Source organism: Lipotes vexillifer, unplaced genomic scaffold (genome assembly GCF_000442215.2).
Source record: "Lipotes vexillifer unplaced genomic scaffold, Lipotes_vexillifer_v1.1 scaffold474, whole genome shotgun sequence".
NCBI lineage: Eukaryota > Metazoa > Chordata > Mammalia > Artiodactyla > Lipotidae > Lipotes > Lipotes vexillifer.
The window spans coordinates 1,604,577-1,624,824 of record NW_006772385.1 but is presented as its reverse complement, the minus strand read 5'-3'; the positions used below and the strand labels follow the sequence as shown (position 1 = coordinate 1,624,824).

Sequence of the window (20,248 nt, the reverse complement as noted above, 5' to 3'; positions counted from 1 at the left end):
CCGCTCTTCACAATGAACAAACTGTATATCGGAAACCTCAGCGAGAACGCCGTCCCCTCGGACCTGGAAAGTATCTTCAAGGACGCCAAGATCCCGGTGTCGGGACCCTTCCTGGTGAAGACGGGCTACGCGTTTGTGGACTGTCCGGACGAGAGCTGGGCCCTCAAGGCCATCGAAGCGCTTTCAGGTGGGCCCCGGCCGGGCTCCGCCGGGACGCCTGCCCAGCCCCGCGCCGCTTGCCCGGGCCTGCCGGGGTCGGGCCGCGGCTGACACGGGGTTGTCCACACAGGGCCCCGGCCTGGCCGGGCGGGGGAGAGGGGACGAGGCCCGGGCGCCTGCACGCGTGGGTCGGGGCCCTTCTCCCAGCCCGGGCGCCTACCCGGCCCCCGCGGCTCCCCTCCCCCGCCGGGATTTGAGGGCTGAGAGCGAACGCGCTGTCAAGAAAGCCCCGGCGCGGGCTCGGAGGGGAGGCGTGGGGGACTGTGTGGCGCCTGGGAACGGGGCGGGAAGGGTGGGGGTGTGCTCGCCCCGCGCCCCGCCCGGGCCCAGGCGCGTGCTCCAGGCTCCGGCCGCCGGGCCTTGCTTGGGGACCGAGAGCGAACGCCTGTTTCTCGCTCCTTCCTTCCTCTCCCTGCCGGTTATTTGTGGTGTTGGTTCGCTGCCTCCCCTCCCGCCCCAGACCCCGGCCGCGGGAGAACTCAAAGTGGCCTTGACCCGGCTGCCGAACGAGGCCGCGGGTGTTGCCTAGCACGGGCGGCCCCGCGCTTCCCCTCAACCTTGCGGGAGGCGGGCGAGGGCGACCCGGGTTATTTGCTCGACCTTCCCGCGTACAACGAGCTAGAGGGGCAGGTGGGCGCGGGCGACCATGGGTCGCCTCGGAGCGAGTCCCGCTGTGGCGCCGGGCTGCCAGGCTTCGGGCCGCGGCCTCCGGGACTGGTGGGGAGCGCTCGGCGAGGGCGGGGGGCCGTGCGTGGCGGGGAGGCGCGCGGGGGTGGGACGCCAGGGGAAGGCTGTGTTCAGGTCCCACTCCGAGCCACATGCCTTTCGGGGTGGCGGGTGCTGCGCCGTCCCTCGCGCGCTGTGCAGTCCGTGCTGAGCTGCGCCTCTGGACGTTCGCTCTTGCCGCTCCTGCCTTGCGGTCCTCGAGCCTTTCTCATCGCTCACTGCCAGTTCCCGGCGGGCCTGGGCTTGAACCCGGGAGAAGGGCCTGGGCGCCCCCTCCTGAAGAAAGCTCACGTAGCCCCTTCCCCCGAGCTTGTCTTCTGGAGTCTCTGGGGAAGCGGACGGGGTGGGGGGCCGCGGGTAGAGTGTTCCCGAAGTAGTGGGTCAGCCAATTGATCCCCCTTCCCCCATCTGTAAGTTACACACACGCAGCCTCCAGGGGCTCAGCTTCCCACCCGCGCGGGGCCGGTTTCTCTCTCGGCTTTGAGCCACGTCCGGGTGTCTTTTGGGGTCTCAGGAGGCCACTCGTGTCACTGCTTAGGCTGTGCGGGTCCTTCGGGCCCAGAGAGCCGCTAAACCGGGCCAACTGCCCCTCCACCTCTTGTGTGTCCGCAGGTAAAGTGGAACTGCACGGGAAATTCATAGAAGTTGAGCACTCGGTCCCCAAAAGGCAAAGGTGAGCTTACTTATTATGTTCTCATTGATTCTGTTCTCAACCATTGGGAGGAGAGACAACACAGCTGAAAACAACTTTTCCCCCCCCCCGCCGGGATTTGAGGGCTGAGAGCGAACGCGCTGTCAAGAAAGCCCCGGCGCGGGCTCGGAGGGGAGGCGTGGGGGACTGTGTGGCGCCTGGGAACGGGGCGGGAAGGGTGGGGGTGTGCTCGCCCCGCGCCCCGCCCGGGCCCAGGCGCGTGCTCCAGGCTCCGGCCGCCGGGCCTTGCTTGGGGACCGAGAGCGAACGCCTGTTTCTCGCTCCTTCCTTCCTCTCCCTGCCGGTTATTTGTGGTGTTGGTTCGCTGCCTCCCCTCCCGCCCCAGACCCCGGCCGCGGGAGAACTCAAAGTGGCCTTGACCCGGCTGCCGAACGAGGCCGCGGGTGTTGCCTAGCACGGGCGGCCCCGCGCTTCCCCTCAACCTTGCGGGAGGCGGGCGAGGGCGACCCGGGTTATTTGCTCGACCTTCCCGCGTACAACGAGCTAGAGGGGCAGGTGGGCGCGGGCGACCATGGGTCGCCTCGGAGCGAGTCCCGCTGTGGCGCCGGGCTGCCAGGCTTCGGGCCGCGGCCTCCGGGACTGGTGGGGAGCGCTCGGCGAGGGCGGGGGGCCGTGCGTGGCGGGGAGGCGCGCGGGGGTGGGACGCCAGGGGAAGGCTGTGTTCAGGTCCCACTCCGAGCCACATGCCTTTCGGGGTGGCGGGTGCTGCGCCGTCCCTCGCGCGCTGTGCAGTCCGTGCTGAGCTGCGCCTCTGGACGTTCGCTCTTGCCGCTCCTGCCTTGCGGTCCTCGAGCCTTTCTCATCGCTCACTGCCAGTTCCCGGCGGGCCTGGGCTTGAACCCGGGAGAAGGGCCTGGGCGCCCCCTCCTGAAGAAAGCTCACGTAGCCCCTTCCCCCGAGCTTGTCTTCTGGAGTCTCTGGGGAAGCGGACGGGGTGGGGGGCCGCGGGTAGAGTGTTCCCGAAGTAGTGGGTCAGCCAATTGATCCCCCTTCCCCCATCTGTAAGTTACACACACGCAGCCTCCAGGGGCTCAGCTTCCCACCCGCGCGGGGCCGGTTTCTCTCTCGGCTTTGAGCCACGTCCGGGTGTCTTTTGGGGTCTCAGGAGGCCACTCGTGTCACTGCTTAGGCTGTGCGGGTCCTTCGGGCCCAGAGAGCCGCTAAACCGGGCCAACTGCCCCTCCACCTCTTGTGTGTCCGCAGGTAAAGTGGAACTGCACGGGAAATTCATAGAAGTTGAGCACTCGGTCCCCAAAAGGCAAAGGTGAGCTTACTTATTATGTTCTCATTGATTCTGTTCTCAACCATTGGGAGGAGAGACAACACAGCTGAAAACAACTTTTCCTCTTACTGTTATTGGGTTGCTGTATGACTTGGCATTTCTCGTCTTAAAGTTTCTGGCAGGTGTGTGTGTGTGAGTGTGAATGTGTGTTGGTACTGCTGTGAAGGAATAGACGACTTGTCTGTGGCCCCTGCCACTGGATTATTGTTACTGGTAATAAAGTCGCTTAAGGAAGCTCTCACAGCTACATGTTCTCCGGCAGAGTAGGTCAAGTTGCTGCAACAGGAAATCAAAGTCTCAAAGGGCAGTTTCTGGGCATCTGTGGGAATTAGGAAGCAATGGGTGACCGCTCCAGCCCGCCGCCCCCCACCTGAAAGTTGAAAGTGCAGGATAGGCGGAAGCAGCTGCAGACACGCGCGGGTGTGGCGTGCCTTTCCTTCTCTGTCCCGAGTTGGCGGCGACGAGTCTGAGAGGCCTGGGAGGCCGTCCGCACATCTGAGAGGAGAAGAATTTGCCTTTACCCTGGTAGCTCGCCCGCCGGGATTGGAACACGTGAGTGAACGCCTGGGCTTCTCCTGCCCAGAAGCGCCTTTCAGTCACTGCAAGTAAGACAGCTTTCTGCAAACCTGCCTTTGTCTCCAGGCTTTCCCCCCACTCACCCCCCTACACGCCCCCATTTAAAAAATACTTTTGCTTACAGATAAGCACCAAGTGATGGAGAAGGCTGAAGATTTTTGCTACTTAAACAAGGGGGATTGCACTTTTCGGAAAGCATGTGTAGTGTGTCAGTTTACAGAATGTTTGGAGACTGTGTTTTAATCTCTTAAGTATTTTGGAGAAATGGCTCCCTTCTCCAGAGCAGGCCAGATCCCAGCTCTGTAGCTGTGACTTGAAAGGCTCTGCTTCCTCCCGGTGGTGCTGGTGTTGGCTTATGTGATGCTGGGCTTTGCAAGGTGGGGTTAGAGTTTCTTCCTTTTACCCCTCCCATCCTCCACTCCCAACCTGGGCCAAGTAGTAAGCTGGAAGTTAATTTAAACTAGGGCAGCCAGAGCGTCTGGTTAGATATTGGTGAGGGTGTGTATGCTGGAGGGCAGAAAGCGTTTGCTGTGCATTTCCCTGGTGCTTGGCTGGGAGAGATGGCTACCTAACACGTCATCCTATGCCTGCTTTTATTTTTTAAATTTATTTTAAAATTATTTTACTTTATTTTAAAGGGTTTTTTTTTTAGTTTCTTTTTAAAATTAATTAGTTAATTAATTTTTGGCTGTGTTGGGTCTTTGCTGCTGCACGCAGGCTTTCCCTGGTTGTGGTGAGCGAGCTTCTCATTGCGGTGGCTTTTCTTGTTGCAGAGCACAGGCTCTAGGTGCACGGGCTTCAGTAGTTGTGGCACGTGGGCTTCGGTAGTTGTGGCTCGCGGGCTCTAGAGCGCAGGCTCAGTAGTTGTGGAGCACGGGCTTAGTTGCTCCGCGGCCTATGGGATCTTCCCAGACCAGGGATCGAACCCGTGTCCCTGCATTGGCAGGCAGATTCCTAATCACTGTGCCGCCAGGGAAGTCCCTATGTCTGTTTTTTTTTAAAATTTATTTTATTTATTTATTTTTGGCTGCGTTGGGTCTGTTGCTGTGCACGGGCTTTCTCTAGTTGCGGTGGGCGGGGCTACTCTTCGTTGTGGTGCGTGGGCTTCTCCTTGCGGTGGCTTCTTTTGTTGCGGAGCATGAGCTCTAGGTGTGCGGGCTTCAGTAGTTGCAAAGCGCAGGCTCAGTAGTTGTGGCTCATGGGCTTAGTTGCTCCGCGGCATGTGGGATCTTCCTAGACCAGGGCTCGAACCCGTGTCCCCTGCCTTGGCAGGCGGATTCTTAACCGCTGCACCACCAGGCAAGCCCCCTATGCCTATTTTTAGATTGAGCTCTCTTCCAGGTAAAGCACTTTTACAAATTGTGTTTTTGTTTGCCAGCCTGTTTGGATTTTTGTGGATTTCTCTTCTCCATGTACTAAATTTTCATCAGGATAGTTGGAAAGGGATTTGGCATGGCCAGATTTAGTTCTAGTTGGGAATTTTGGTAGGGGTCAAGTTATTTTATATAGCAGAATGGAGTTCTCTTTTAAAAGTTTCTAAAACAATAGAACATGTACTGAAAACTATCTAAATTGATCTCAGTTTAATAAACAATTGAAAAATTGGGGGAGAAGTCATAGCTCCTTAAAAGGTTAAAGGCATAGTCTGAATTGTTTACCTACTGGAAAAAAATGTAAGCAGATTCTTCAAATTCTAATTGGTTTCATGTTTAGCCACTGTATCTTAATTTTCTTCAGATGTTGAATAAGAAATAGGCAGATGGTTGTGTTGAAGGACAGGCATTTTAACATTTGAGAGTTTCTAAATTTAAACATTAAATGTCTTGACCTGTGTGTAAATGCAATAACTTTGCTTTACTCTCCTGATTTTCCTTCTCCAGGCTGGTGTGAATTTGTCCCCCACGTGTAGGGAATTAAAAACTTTGGTTAATAGACTGCCTGTTTTATTCTTAAAGGCTTTTGCCCAACCTAAAAACATACTTAGTTTACTTGTTACTTTATGACAAACAGGAGTTGCTGCTTAGGAAATCACATAAAGTAAAATGTTACCAGTGGCAGAAAGTATTTATCAATGGAAACTTCTTCAGTTTATTAACAATGTAGATTAAATTTTGTAGCTGATTCGCATTAGCATTAAAATGCTGAGGATTTTGAATGTTATTGTCTTACTAGCAAAGTAAATAAGAGTGAGTACATTGGAGACGACTTTTTTTTTTTAACTGATTTAGAGAGCAATCAAGTAAGTCCTTTGCTTGTACAGAAATGGCTAAAAAGAACAATAGAGCTTGCTTTCTCTGCCAGGGGATTTTGAAAAAAAATTTTTAATTTTAATTTTTATTTCACTTATTTATTTTTGGCTGTGTTGGGTCTTCGTTACTGCACGTGGGCTTCTCTTCATTGCGGTGGCTTCTCTTGTTGTGGAACATGGGCTCTAAGGCACGCGGGCTTAGTAGTTGTGGCTCGCGGGCTCTAGAGCGCAGGCTCAGTAGTTGTGGCACACGGGCTTAGTTGCTCCGCGGCACGTGGGATTTTCCTGGATCGGGGATCGAACCTGTGTCTCCTGCGTTGGCAGGCAGATTCTTATCCATTGCGCTACCGGGGAAGCCCTGCCCAGGGAGATTTGCTAGAAATTTATGTTACAATTTTGTTCTAACTGAACCTTGGAACTGTGTTGTAGTTTTCCTTATGTGGACGGTGCCACTGTCTGAATAGGCTTTGGGAGAGGGCAGAGAAGGCACCTTGGTGATCCACATGCCCAGCACCTGTAGGAGGGTCAAGAGGTGGTACTGGTGACCGTGAATTGAATGCCGTGGACCAGCCCTTGCCAGTGAGCCTGCTGGACTTCTGGGTGGAGTTCTTTGTGCTTAGCAGTCATTGCATTCCATCCCATCATCATGTGGGCACCTGAGGCAGGCATACCCACATATGCAGCAGTGACCTTTATACCTGCTGTGCAAGGCATGTTGGGAGCCCGGTGCAGAAGAATGCTTATGGCAGCACTCTGAGATGGATCAACGGGCTTGCAGCAGCTAAACAGGGGAGCAGGCCCAGGGGGTGATTTGATGCGTGGTAGGATGGCCCAACTCTGACGGGGAGCAGAGCTGGGTGGGACCATTTCAGGAAGGGGCATTGTTGAGTTTGGTTCAGACCAAGCCTAGCTGCTGATTACCCAAGTCACAAGGGAATGTGGAAGGAATGTTGCTTTTCTGCATTCAGATACCCCCCAGTTGGGGAAGATTATAGCAGTGCTTCACAGAGTTTGAGGTCCCCTGCATCCAGAATGAAGAGAAGATTGCACTGAGTACCAGTGATAGTGTTGTACTTTTTGTTCCAGATATAAAAGATATAGCACATGAAGACTTGGCTTCACTCTGGAGGTATAAGCTTTAAAAAAAAATTTCCCTCCCTCCTTGGGGGTGAGGGTGGGTGTGAAAATTGTTTTGACTTTGGAAGACGGTGGCTGACTTTGGTTGGAAGAGTCACTGGTATCTTGGGGAACCTTGGTGTGCCCCTATATGATTTTGTAAATAGCGCCGATTTCCTTTTTGTTATATTGTGGGCTCTTGGGCATGGGAGAGGTAACAGGAAAGTTGCTGACGCTGGGGAACTGAGCGGATGGTGGTTTAATTCGTTTTCCATTACTTTTTTAAATTATGAGAATTTGTGTATTTTCCAGCTTTTTCTAGCTTAAACTTCCTCATGATTTAGCTCTTGGCCTTGATTAGAATTTTATGTAGCCAAAACATATTTGAATGAAAGAGAAAAAATAGTGGGATATCATAGTTAATATTTTTCCAGGAAGGATCCGTTAAAACAGACTGTGGTGCCTAAGCTCAAATGTCTTTGTTTCTTGCTTCCTTAAAATTAAAAAAAAAAAAAAAAAAAAAGGAAATAAAATGAACAGCTTATTTCGGTATTAGAATCTTATGTTTAGCATATAAATGGGGTAGAGCATGTATAAAAATTACTGTGGTTTTAAATATATCTTACTTTAAATGGCCATTTAAAAGCTAGTGCTGCCTTTTAAAAGCTGTTAAGTATAGTATAGGATGGCCATGTGCCCATTAGCCAGGGCATAAGACCCTGTTGTTTCAGGACAGTAAAAAGCTGTTTTTAATGCTAAATATTTTAGCAGGTATGCCCCTGGTTTATCAGTGGTGGTACAGGTGAATCTTGTGAATTAGGGAAATTTCTCAAACATGCATAGCTCTGAGATTCTGAAAGTTAGGAAACTTTCACGGCTGGTAAAGAATCGTAGGGAAGGTTACCTTTGCAGTGCTCGGTTCAAGATCAGTAATGCGTGACTGCTTAAGTGGTTGTAGCCAATGAGATTTTTCTTGATTTCACGTTGTTTTCTCAGTACAGTTTGAGAAAGTTTTCTCACTTTTCTTTCTCACTTTATTAGAATTAAAAAAAAAAAATGTTGATAAGTAGCTTCTGTGTGGCTGTCCATGATAACAAGGAAGACGTTATGAAAACGTGACATGTGCCTGGAGCCAGTGGGAACTGAGAATCTTGGCTTCTGTTTCTGGTTTCCTTTTGATTTGTGTGATGACTTACATTCTCTGTTCACGCCAAATGCCATTATAATAAACTAACAGGAGGCATATTTTGTTCTGAGTTTTGCATTCTGCTTGAAATAAATGAGTTACCAGCTAAGGTTTAAAAATATATTTTGGAATTGCAGAGAGCTGGGCTTTTCCCTGTAAGGAACTTGACTTGTATTTCTTTTCTGTAGTATGGTAGTTCAGTTGCTTTTGCACGTGTACCTCTTTTGGGCAGTCAGCAAGAGGGACATGATCTTTGCCGTACTTTGAAATGCTTTTGTGAGCCACACTACTGTAGTTCATGTGTTGTTATAGGTCTGGGATTTTGTATTAAAGTGAAGCTGTTGAGCCACCTTGATATATGTTTTGAAGCAGCTCCATTTTAATAGCATTCAGACAGCAACTTTTCTAGCAGTAACTAATTTTGAAAAGTGAATTATCCATTCAGGAACGCTGGTGGTTGGTTTCGTCTGGGAGGAAGGAGAGAGTCTGTGCTATTCTTAGCTGAGTTTCCTTTATCAACTGTTGACTCTGATTCAAGCTTCTAGAGTCATAAGACAGGAGGTGGCAGTGTGGGAGCAGTGACCAAGGGATAGGATTGGCATTTTTATTTTTAAAAATTTTTATTGAGTTATAATTTACATACCGTACAATTCACTTGCTTTACTTGTGCAATTCAATGATTTTTGGTATATTTACAGAGTTGTGTAACTGTCACCACAGGCATAGAATTTTTTGTTGTTGTTTGTTTGGTTTTTGTTTTTGGTTTTTTTTGGCCACATGGCATGTGGGATCTTAGTTCCCCGACCAGGGATTGAACCCGTGCCCCCTGCATTGGAAGTGTGAAGTCTTAACCGTTGGACTGCCAGGGAAGTCCCTGGATTGGCATGTTTACTTAAGATCTCTGCCCCATAAATCTGATGTTTACAAATGGGCTTTGACTACAGAGTTTTGCTTGAAAGCTGGTTGCAAACAGTTTTCAGTGTTCTATTAAAATTTATCATGGTCTGAAATTGCTGTCTGGTAAGTATTTGGTAAATAAACACAGCTATAATAAATATCAATACAGTACAGGAATTTTGTTGCCCTGAAGGGGAGTCCATAGTACATAAATTATGTGTTTGAGGGAATTATGCTGAGGCCATTTAACTTGACTAGGAAAAGGTTTGAAATTATGGAATTATTGTTTCCTCAAACCAAACTTTGAAATGAAAAAAAAAATGCTGTTAAAATCTAGTGGAACTCTAAGCTGAATGAGGCCTGAGTCCTTAGAATATCGGCCATTATCACTTAGTTGTTTAGGATGTTGATTCCATTGTCATGATGATGTTTCAGTTCTCTATCGCAGCACTCTGAAAACCGGTGGCTGGGAACAACAGCAACTTACTTTTTCCTATGGTCATATGGGTCTGTTAGGTGGTTAGTTCTCTTCCACGTGGTATCATTTTGGGTCATTTACTAAGCTGGGCTAAAAGGTCCAAGAAGACTTCACTCGCTTGTCTGGCCTCTTGGTGCTTATCCAGGTCATCTTTCTCTACTCGGTATCTCATCACTCAGTAGTGGCCCCTGGCTGGCTACCACAAGTGAAATCAGAAGCTGCAGGGCCTCTTAAAGGCTAGGTGCAGAATTGGCACATTGTTGCTTTTAATCCCATTCTATTCATAAAGGCAGGCCACGAGGCCAGAACAGGTTCAAGGGGGATGTGGAAATAGCTTCCCTCTCTTGATGGTGGAGTGGCATGCGCGTACACAGAGGAGGAATTGATGGTGGCCATCTTTCTAGATCTTCCACAAATTGGAGGAGGGGAGCATTTAGGCTTGAAAATGCTTAGAACATAAAATACCTGAAAATAGCATTTAGCGCTAGAAATGGGGAGCCAGTCCCCTTGTAATATGCTGGTAAGAGAGCATGGTGTTAACTTTTGAGGTAATGAGTAGTGGTCAGTCTCTGTTTATTTCTACGGAACAGCTAATAGGGTTTGCTGATGGATTGGATGAGAGGTGTGAGAAGAGGAAAGGATGACAGGGTTTTTTGACCAGAACAACTGGTTGGAAGGTGGTGCCTTTGACCAAAATGGAGAGTATTGTGAGACAAACAGGTTCTTGGGTGGAAGTCAGGAGCTTTACTTGTGGCATATTTTGTTTCTAATGCTTATTAGAAATTTAAATGATGACGTCAAGTAGGTAGTTGCATATATTGGTCTGGAACCCAGGAGAAGGTAGGAAGTGGAGGTGAGCATTAGAGGCTTCATTAGCTTGTGGTATTGAAATCATGGAATGGGACAAGATCATCAAGGAACTGAGCCTGGAGCTCTAGGAGGAAGGAAGGACCAGCAGAGGAGAGTGAAGGAGGTCAGCGATGAGCGGAAGTCAAGCACAGCGAACTGTTTCTGGGAGAGAAGTGAAGAAAGCCTGTGGAGAAGGAAAGTAATCAACTGTGTAGAGTATCACTGAGAGTTTGTGCTTTAGATGGATGAAAAAGTGAGTGGGAGCGGTGTTAAGTCTCAGCCTTCTGGCTGTGCTGTAAATAAATGGAGAGCGATTTACAAATTTTGGAGCATCCTGGAGTAAGCCCTTCATCCAGAATTCATTTATTAGGCTCTTAGTTCATTTTTGTTTTATGTTCCAGAAACATCTATAAGTATGTTCTATTTATAAGTTGCTAGAGATGGAAGTGGCTCCTAATGTTAGTAGATCTCCTCTTGTTCAGTGGACAAGACTTGTTGGTAACAGTTGACCTACCCTCTGGCATCTGTTTTGACCCTTCTGGTGACTGTGAGCTCACTTTCCCGTGGACAACCCATTCTGCTTTTTATTAGTACACATTTGGTTCCAAAACAGTGCAAAGTCCAGTGCTTCTATGCGCTTGTCTAAATACTTGATTAAAGACAAGCAAAGGCTGAAACTAATGGCCACAATATTTTTGAATATTATGGGCGAGGTTTAAAACACTTTAATCACTTTGTTATTTTAGTATACTTGAATAAAGCATTCCATCCATTTTATTCATAAAATTTAAGTTATAAGAAATATAAGAAACCCTTGAAGTGCCCTAAATTCTCTCATTTTTGCATATTAAAAAATCTGGTCCTTGGTAAAGTAGCCTCCTTCTCAAATTATGAGTGCTGTCTTTGGCCACAGGAGTCACCAAAACAAGGTGATATGTTAGAGCACTTGATTTTGAGACAGGTGACTTTGAATAACTCTTTTAAGACTTTGTCTATGCAAGTCCTTTGATTAATAGAATGCTACCTTCAGAATGTGTTAAACACCTATTTTAAGAGAGAAAACTAATAAAAATGAGATAGCACAATAGGGTTTTTAAAAAATGGTATTAGTTGCTTTACCAAAGGATTTTCCATAAAGCCCTGGGAGAAGAAGTGACTTGCCCATGGCACTGCAGGTGATTAGTAGAACCCATTTCCAGGTCCTGTGACTCTGCCCTGTCTTCATTTCTCCCATTTAAAGTTGTCAAATCCTCAAAAAGTAGCTTACACAGCAGCCTGATCTTGTTAGCAGTGGCAAGTTGGAGCAGAGATGTCCTGTTTCTTTCTCTTTTTTTTTTTTCCGGCTGTATGCGGGCCTCTCACTGTTGTGGCCTCTCCCATTGCGGAGCACAGGCCCAGCGGCCATGGCTCACGGGCCCAGCCGCTCCGCGGCATGTGGGATCCTCCCAGACCGGGGCATGAACCCATGTCCCCTGCATCGGCAGGCGGACTCTCAACCACTGCGCCACCAGGGAAGCCCATGTTTCTTGCTTTCTCTGAAGAAAGAAGAAATCTTGTTTGGCTTCTTTGAAGGGTTGATTTATTGTCTTCCTGCAGGAAAAAGACAGGTACAGGTAGTCTGGAACCCGGGGCTTACTGCAGAATAAAAATATCCGGACATCCTGTTTTAAGACAGAAAATGAGACTACTTTTTCCTTGAAGGTTTTTTTGTTTTTTTGTTTTGTTTTTTTAAGCAGCTTCATCTTAGTATAAATGAATTGCAGGGAAGTTGGAGCGGGCCTAAGGAGATAGGAGAGTAGAACAGAGGGCGTGAGGAGGTAGATGCCATGGCTTTATCCCAGGCAGGTGATTGTGATTCACTGCATATGTTTTAGATGGCAAAGGAGGTAGAGGTGTCCTGCGTGGAGCCCATGGTGCCTGGTTGTCCCACCTTGTTACCAAGTTCAGTAGGATACTGCCTTGCGGAAAGAAGTCTCTTAAACTTGGAATACTAAGGATTGGGAGAGAGTAGGAGGGGGAAATCATATTGAAACATCTTTTTTTTTTTTTTTTTTTTTGCGGTACGCGGGCCTCTCACTGTTGTGGCCTCTCCCGTTGCGGAGCACAGGTTCCGGACACGCAGGCTCAGCGGCCATGGCCCACGGGCCCAGCCGCTCCGTGGCATGTGGGATCCTCCCGGACCGGGGCATGAACCCGTGTCGCCTGCATTGGCAGGCGGACTCTCAACCACTGCGCCACCAGGGAAGCCCGTACTGAAATATCTTGATGAGGAGCCCTGATGCTTGCCTCATGTGCTCTTGTTGAACTGAAGGGTGTAGCCAGAAGAATGTTACATCTGGGTTTGAATCCCAACTCTACTTTCTGAATTCATGATGATAAATGTTTAAGGATGAGGAAATCAAATCTGGGAGGTTAGAATGGAAAGGATGCCTCATAAGATCCTGGGGATGTGTATAAAGCATCAATAGACCATCACCCAGTAGTCACTCCCACGGCAGCTGTTACATTTTTTCCTCTTGAGATTCAAATGTGAAGGCTGGATGTATATTATATTTGGTGGTGATAACAGAAATATGAAAAATTTTTGTTCTGTTTCGGATATGGGCTCATAAAAGTAGAAATCTTTGGTGGTGTCTTTTTGTTTTTATCTTCATTGAGTATGTATTAAAAAAATTAAGGTATAACCTAGGTACGATAGAGTATATGAATATTAAACATCTTGATGAATTCTTAACAAATGTATACATGTAAATTAATTTGAAACACATGAATTATGAAAATGTGAAAATATTTGTTCTTTAATCCTCTCTATCCCCATGTATTTCCCATGTCTTATAGCTGGTAACTTGGTATATTATTTTTCAGAAATTTTTCTGTGCATGTATCCACACTTTTTAATTTAATAATCAAATCATACTGTTTATTTTTTGTGCTTTTACTAAATAATGTATCCTGAAGAATCTTCAGTGTAGGTACAAATAGTTCACTCTCCTTAAACCAAGTTGCATTGCAACAATATAAATAGTTGCAACAGTTTAAATGTTCTTTTCATAGTGATTTCAGTGGAGCATAAGTATATGTATGTCATAGGACTCTTGGTTAGATATATATATATTTTTAATAAATGTATTTTTGTATTTATTTTTGGCTGAGTTGGGTCTTTGTTGCTATGTGCGGGCTTTCTCTAGTTGTGGCGAGCGGGGGCTACCCTTTGTTGCTATGCGCAGGCTTCTCATTGCAGTGGCTTCTCTTGTTGCAGAGCACGGGCTCTAGGCGCATGGGCTTCAGTAGTTGTGGCACGGGCTTCAGTAGTTGTGGCATGTGGGCTCTAGAGTGCGGGCTCAGTAGTTGCAGTGCACAGGCTTATTTGCTCCGTGGCATGTGGGATCTTCCCGGACCAGAGCTCGAACCCGTGTTGCCTGCCTTGGTAGGTGTATTCTTAACCACTGCACCACCAGGGAAGCTTGGTTGGATATTTCTATAAGGAAAATTCTTAGACTGAAAATTGCTATGTCAAAAGACATATTTAAATTTGGAAGTGCTCTGCCGAAAACATAAGTTTACTTATTTTTTTATTTTTTATTTTTATTTTTTGCGGTACGCAGGCCTCTCACTGTTGTGGCCTCTCCCGTTGCGGAGCACAGGCTCTGGACGCACAGGCCCAGCCGCTCCGCGGCATGTGGGATCTTCGCGGATCGGGACACGAACCCATGTTCCCAGCATCAGCAGGCGGACTCCCAACCACTGCGCCACCAGGGAAGCCCAAGTTTACTTATTGACATGGTTAGTCATAGTTTGACAACCAAGGAGCTGTTTGCAGTGAATTGTGCAGTGAGACAGTTTGGTTAAAAACTGTCTTTTCTTGGGCTTCCCTAGTGGCGCAGTGGTTGGGAGTCCGCCTGCCGATGCTGGGAACATGGGTTCGTGTCCCGATCCGCGAAGATCCCACATGGCGTGGAGCGGCTGGGCCTGTGAGCCACGGCCGCTGGGCCTGCGCGTCCGGAGCCTGTGCTCCGCAACGGGAGAGGCCACAACAGTGAGAGGCCCGCGTACCGCAAACAAAAAAACAAAAAAAACCCTGTCTTGTCTTTCTTTCTTTTTTTTTTTTTTTAAATTTTATTTAATTAATTAATTTACTTTTGGCTGTGTTGGGTCTCCATTGCTGCGCGTGGGCTTTCGCTAGTTGTGGTGATCGGGGGCTACTCTTCGTTGTGGTGCATGGGCTTCTCGTTGCAGTGGCTTCTCTTGTTGTGGAGCATGGGCTGTAGGCTCATGGGCTTCAGTAGTTGTGGCTTACGGGCTCTAGAGCGCAGACTCAGTAGTTGTGGTGCACGGGCTTAGTTGCTCCGCGGCATGTGGGATCTTCCCGCACCAGGGCTCAAACCCTTGTCGCCTGCCTTGGCAGGTGGATTCTTAACCACTGCGCCACCATAGAAGACTATAAAACGGTCTTTTCAAGCATGGAGGACTGTATCATTCTAGGAACAGCCTTATTCTTTCTACCATGGATGTTCTGCTGACTCTCACAAGTTTAGGTCCGATTCATTTGTGTCCCTTGCATGTAAAAATTAAGTCAAAAGCTATAAAGATTAAATTCTGAAAACTTAAAGTTCGAATACCTGAGGTTTATGTTCTCTTATACTTACCACCTTGAATTTTGGATCTTACCTCAGAAACTAACAATACTTACTTGCAGTGGGAGCTTTACTAAATAATATTTTGAGGAGAAATTTGATTAAGAATTAGTTTTCAAAGCAAAATAAGCAAAGACAACAAACAACAACAACAACCACAAAAAGAATTAGTTTTCAAAACAAAGTTCTACTCAGCTTGCCCCTGGAGCTGGGCAGATGATGATTGGCTAGCTTATTTAAGAAAACCTATGATGATGATAGAGTTCTCTCCAGTGATCCCCAAATGTTTACTACTTTTTTAAAGTCAGCTATTCTTACAAAAATGGAGAAGCTCTTGCTTTTCTTTGGAGAGATAAGTGTGGTTGAAAATTTTAATTTCTGTATTTTTGGTGTGCAAATTTACCTATTTCTGTATTGTTTTTGAGTTTCAGAAGTGAATTCATTCCTTATGGCTTATAAAAAATTTTTAGTTTAACACGCATAGATGGAGCACCTGTGCTTGTAGGCAGTTCGATACTAGGTTTCAGGGGCTAGAAAGGTGAATAAGATACTTGTTCTAAAGAAAAGTACATGGAGTATAGTGACTTGTACTTTGTTCTGTCTCAGTCCCTGAGTGATATTTTTGTCTTCAGCACTAACAGTGGCTCACGGTGCCAGTGATCCCAGAGGTGGATTAATATCTCTGCAGGTAGAGAAGTGGTAAATACATCATGAGGTACATATGGGATGCCCCAGAAACACAGGAGGCTCATTGGGCTTAGCTGAGTGTTGGTGCAGCCAGCCAGGCATAGGTTCAGAGAGCAAGGCATGTGAAGGCAACTGAGGCTAACTGTGCAGTGGGGATGGGAAAGGCAGAAGAGACAGCAGGAGGCAAGGCATGTAAGTGTGAAATACCCTGGTGTGTGCGGGGGAATGGCAAGCTGTTCGGAATTAGAGAGGCCCGAGTGTGAGGCAGGATTGTGGTGGAGCCTGAGCCCAGAGGGGCAGCAAGGGCACCCCGTGTTCTGCTGGGCTCAGGAGATCTGATTCTTCATGCGTTTAACTTTAGGGGTTCACTCAGTTTAGTTAATGTCATTTAGCAGATGGTTATTTGGGATCATCTCATGCAAGACTTGATGCTTGGGTTAATTTGGGGATCTGCTCACCAGCGATTATGTTCAGCTGCTTTTACCTCTTAAGTGCTTCCTGGAAACGGCTGTGCCCCAGAACATTACATGGGGCATGGAGCTGTTCCAGGACACCCTCTGACAGGGTGATTAGGGTAAATCGTGAGAGGCCTAGGAATCCTGTAGTAAGGCTGACTGAACCTATGCCGCTTTTTTAAGGTCAGTTATGACAGTCATAGTTTTAGTCAGTGGTAATGATTAAACCACCTGGTATTATTTGATTTTATTAAGACATCGCAAATGATATAATGAACCTTTGGAGGAAAATGAGACCCTTCTATGTGCACACACTATTTTTTTTTTAAGCAAGGCAAGAAAAATTTATTTTTGTATTTTTATTTTTTGGCCATGCCCCGTGGCCTATGGGACTTCTAATTCCCCAATCAGGGATCGAACTGGGCCCTCTGCACTGAGAGCGTGGAGTCCTAACCACAGGATTGCCAGGGAATTCCCAGGAAAATTTAAACATAAAAAAATGTTCTCTGCCTTGTGGCCTCCCCTCTCCTCGCACTGTGCATTGTGTATCTGCATTAGGCATTGACCAAACCTCCCCCATCAGCAGAAATACCTGCTCAGCCATAAAGGGCAACATTCTCCGAGCGTCAACAAGACAACTCCTAGATCTTCCATTTCTTTCTTTGATGAACTAATTTTTCATTGACGTGTACTTAGTCTTCTATTTTTTTATGTCAGTTTAGATGATATCTCCCTCCCTCCCTCCCTAGACTAAAATGATGAGATCAATGTTCTTGTATTTTACCTTTTACCTTCTTTTCCCATTTCTCTCCCAATTTTTTTACTTTTATAATTTAAAAAAAATTGAAGTATAGTTGATTTATAATGTGTTAATTTCTGCTGTACGGCAAAGTGATTCAGTTATACATAAACATTATTTTTTATATTCTTTTCCATTATGGTTTATCACAGGATACTGAATATAGTTCCCTGTGCTATACAGTAGGACCTTACAGTTTACCCATTCTATATATAATAGTGTGCATCTGCTAATCCCAACCTCCCACTCCATCCCCCCCCACCCCCTTGGCAACCACAAGTCTGTTCTCTGTCTGTGAGTCTGTTTCTGTTTCGTAGGTAGGTTCATTTGTGTCATAATTTAGATTCCACTGTGCACATGCTATTAACTGAGCAAAATTAGGGGCAGCAGTACCCAAAGTGTTGGGAGGGTCAGTGGTATCTTACTTCGAATCACACAGATGTCAGTTAGAATCCTTGCTCATCTCTGTGATCCTAGGCAAACTGATGCTACTCTGGATTTCTCCGCTTATCTGTAAATAGGGGCAATAAAACTTATTGCACGAGGTTGTTGGGAATTAAACGATAATGTTTGTAAAGGACTTCTTGGAATATCTGACACCTAAGTGGTGTTGTCTCATATTAGTAAGCTTGTGTATTTACAAGTGGAGATTGAAAGTAAGAGTTGAGTGTATCTATTCCTGCTTAGTCCCATAGTTTGCTCTCACATGTACCGATACATAGCAATGTTTCACACTTCTTTGTAGAGTATGAGTTATGCATTGTGAATAAGTTAAGAGTTTGTATTAAAAAAAAAGTTTGTACTTTATGTCTGGATGTGTAGGTCTTAGCATCCCTAATGTGTCTAATTAGGAAATTCTCTTAAGAGAGATATTATTTAAAAAAAAAAGACTAGGAGATAAAGAACTCCTGTTAATCTCAAAAAGGTAGACAACATACTACAAAAATGTACAAAGGATAAGCAGCAGTTCAGAAGGGGTTATCTGAAAGGCCAATCTACTTAGGAAAAGATACCCTATCTCACTAGTCATTAGGGAAATGCCAATTGTAATGGCATTTTTGCCTATCAAGTTGGGAAAAATGAACAAGATTGATAATACCTCGTGTTGGCAAGAGTGTGTAGGAATGGGCACTCAAACGGCTAGAATGTAAATTGGCAAAGACTTCGTGGCATGCCATTTGGGAGTATCTGTTAGAACTTAAAATGTGAATACCCTTCAAGTATTATGGAACACAACCTAGTCTTCATAGTTTTGTGTGGTCTGTAAGCATAGTTTTCAATCAACAGTATTGTAAAGGAGTTGAAATCACTAGGCAGGACTTGGTGAAAAGGTCTTTGGGTGGGAGTCCAAAATATATGCAGATAAACTTTTAGGTTTTGTTATATCACTCATTACATTTTAATAGGTATTAGGTAATCTGGAACTTTCACCATTGTCTACTTTCCAAGCAAAGAGGATCCCTAGCCTTAATTTGGCTGTCCGGAACATTTTGAATTTACTCATTTTTGAGCTTTAGAGGGTAGATTGTTTTAAAAAATAAGTTTATTTATTTATTTTTGGCTGCGTTGGGTCTTCCTTGCTGCGTGCAGGCTTTCTCTAGTTGCAGCGAGCAGGGGCTACTCTTTGTGGCGCGCAGGCTTCTCACTGCGGTGGCTTCTCTTGTGGAGCACGGGCTCTAGGCGCACGGGCTTCAGTAGTTGTGGCACGTAGGCTCAGTAGTTGTGCCTCTTGGTCTCAAGAGCACAGGTTCAGTAGTTGTGGCACACAGGCTTACTTGCTCCTCGGCATGTGGGATCTTCCCGGACCAGGTCTCGAACCCATGTCCCCTGCACTGGCAGGCAGATTCTTACCACGAAGGAAGCCCAAATTTTTAAATAAAAAAAATTTTTTATTGGAGTAAAATTGCTTTACAATATTGTGTTAGTTTCTGCTGTACAATGAAGTGAATCAGCTATGTGTATACCTATATCCCCTGGCTCTTGGACCTACCTCCCACTCCCCCCATCCCACCCATCTAGGTCATCACAGAGCACCAAGCTGAACTCCCTGTGCTATACAGCAGGTTCCCACTAGCTATTTGTTTTACACATGGTAGTGTATTTATCTCAAACCTAATCTCCCAATTCATCCCACCCTCCCCTTCCCTGCCTGTGTCCACATGTCCGTTCTCTACGTCTGTGTCTCAATTCCTGCCCTACAAATAGGTTCATCTGTACCATTTTTCTAGATTCTACATATATGTGTTAATATACAACATTTGTTTTTCTCTTTCTGGCTTATTCACTCTGTATAGCAGACTCTAGGTCCATCCACATCTCTACAAATGACCCAGTTTCGTTCCTTTTTATGGCTAATATTCCATTGTATATATGTGTACCGCATCATCTTTATCCATTCATCTATCATTGGACATTTAGGTTGTTTCCATGTCCTGACTATTGTAAACTGTGCTGCAATGAACATTGGGGTACATGTGTCCTTTTGAATTATGGTTTTCTCAGGGTATATGCCCAGTAGTGGGATTGCTGGGTCATATGGTAGTTCTATTTTTAGTTTTTAAGGAACCTCCATACTGTTCTCCATAGTGGCTGTATCAATTTACATTCCCACCAACAGTGCAAGAGGGTTCCCTTTTCTCCACACCCTCTCTAGCATTTGTTGTTTCTAGATTTTTTTTTTTCTATTTTTTTTTTCTTCTTGTTTCTGGATTTTTTGATGATGGCCGTTCTGACAGGTGTGAGGTGATACCTCATTGTAGTTTTGATTTGCGTTTCTCTAATAGTGATGTTGAACAGCTTTTCATGTGCTTCTTGGCCATCTGTATATCTTCTTTGGTGAAATGTCTATTTAGGTCTCCTGCCCAGTTTTTAATTGGGTTGTTTGTTTTTTTGATATTGAGCTCCGTGAGCTGTTTGTATATTTTGGAGATTAATCCTTTGTCAGTTGCTTCGTTTGCAAATTTTTTCTCCCATTCTGAGGGTTGTCTTTTCATCTTGTTTATGGTTTCCTTTGCTGTGCAAAAGCTTTTAAGTTTCACTAGGGCCCATTTGTTTATTTTTGTTTTTATTTTCATTACTCTAGGAGGTGGGTCAAAAAAGAACTTGTTGTGGTTTATGTCAAAGAGTGTTTTTCTTATGTTTTCCTCTCAGAGTTTTATAGTGTCCCGTCTTACATTTAGGTGTTTAATCCATTTTGAGTTTATTTTTGTTTATGGTGTTAGGTGGTGTTCTAATTTCATTCTTTTATATGTAGCTGTCCAGTTTTCCCAGCACCACTTATTGAAGAGGCTGTCTTTTCTCCATTGTATGTTCTTGCCTCCTTTGTCATAAATTAGGTGACCATATGTGCGTTGGTTTATCTCTGGGCTTTCTATCCTGTACCAT

At 46.0% G+C, this 20,248-nt stretch overlaps 1 protein-coding gene across 5 annotated transcripts in view; it reads left to right on the top strand.

Annotated features, from left to right (window-relative positions):
• The window catches only part of IGF2BP3 (insulin like growth factor 2 mRNA binding protein 3), a 144,328-nt gene that overhangs the window by 343 nt on the left and 123,737 nt on the right, over positions 1-20,248 (top strand). For 3 of the 5 annotated variants that reach the window (XM_007447455.1, XM_007447454.1, XM_007447453.1), the window contains exons 1-2: positions 13-187; positions 1,558-1,618. In XM_007447455.1, the coding sequence (XP_007447517.1) occupies positions 13-187; positions 1,558-1,618 (236 nt within the window). Of the gene's footprint in view, positions 188-1,557; positions 1,619-20,248 lie in introns of all 5 variants that reach the window. The other 2 variants (XM_007447451.1, XM_007447452.1) reach the window with 1 other exon arrangement.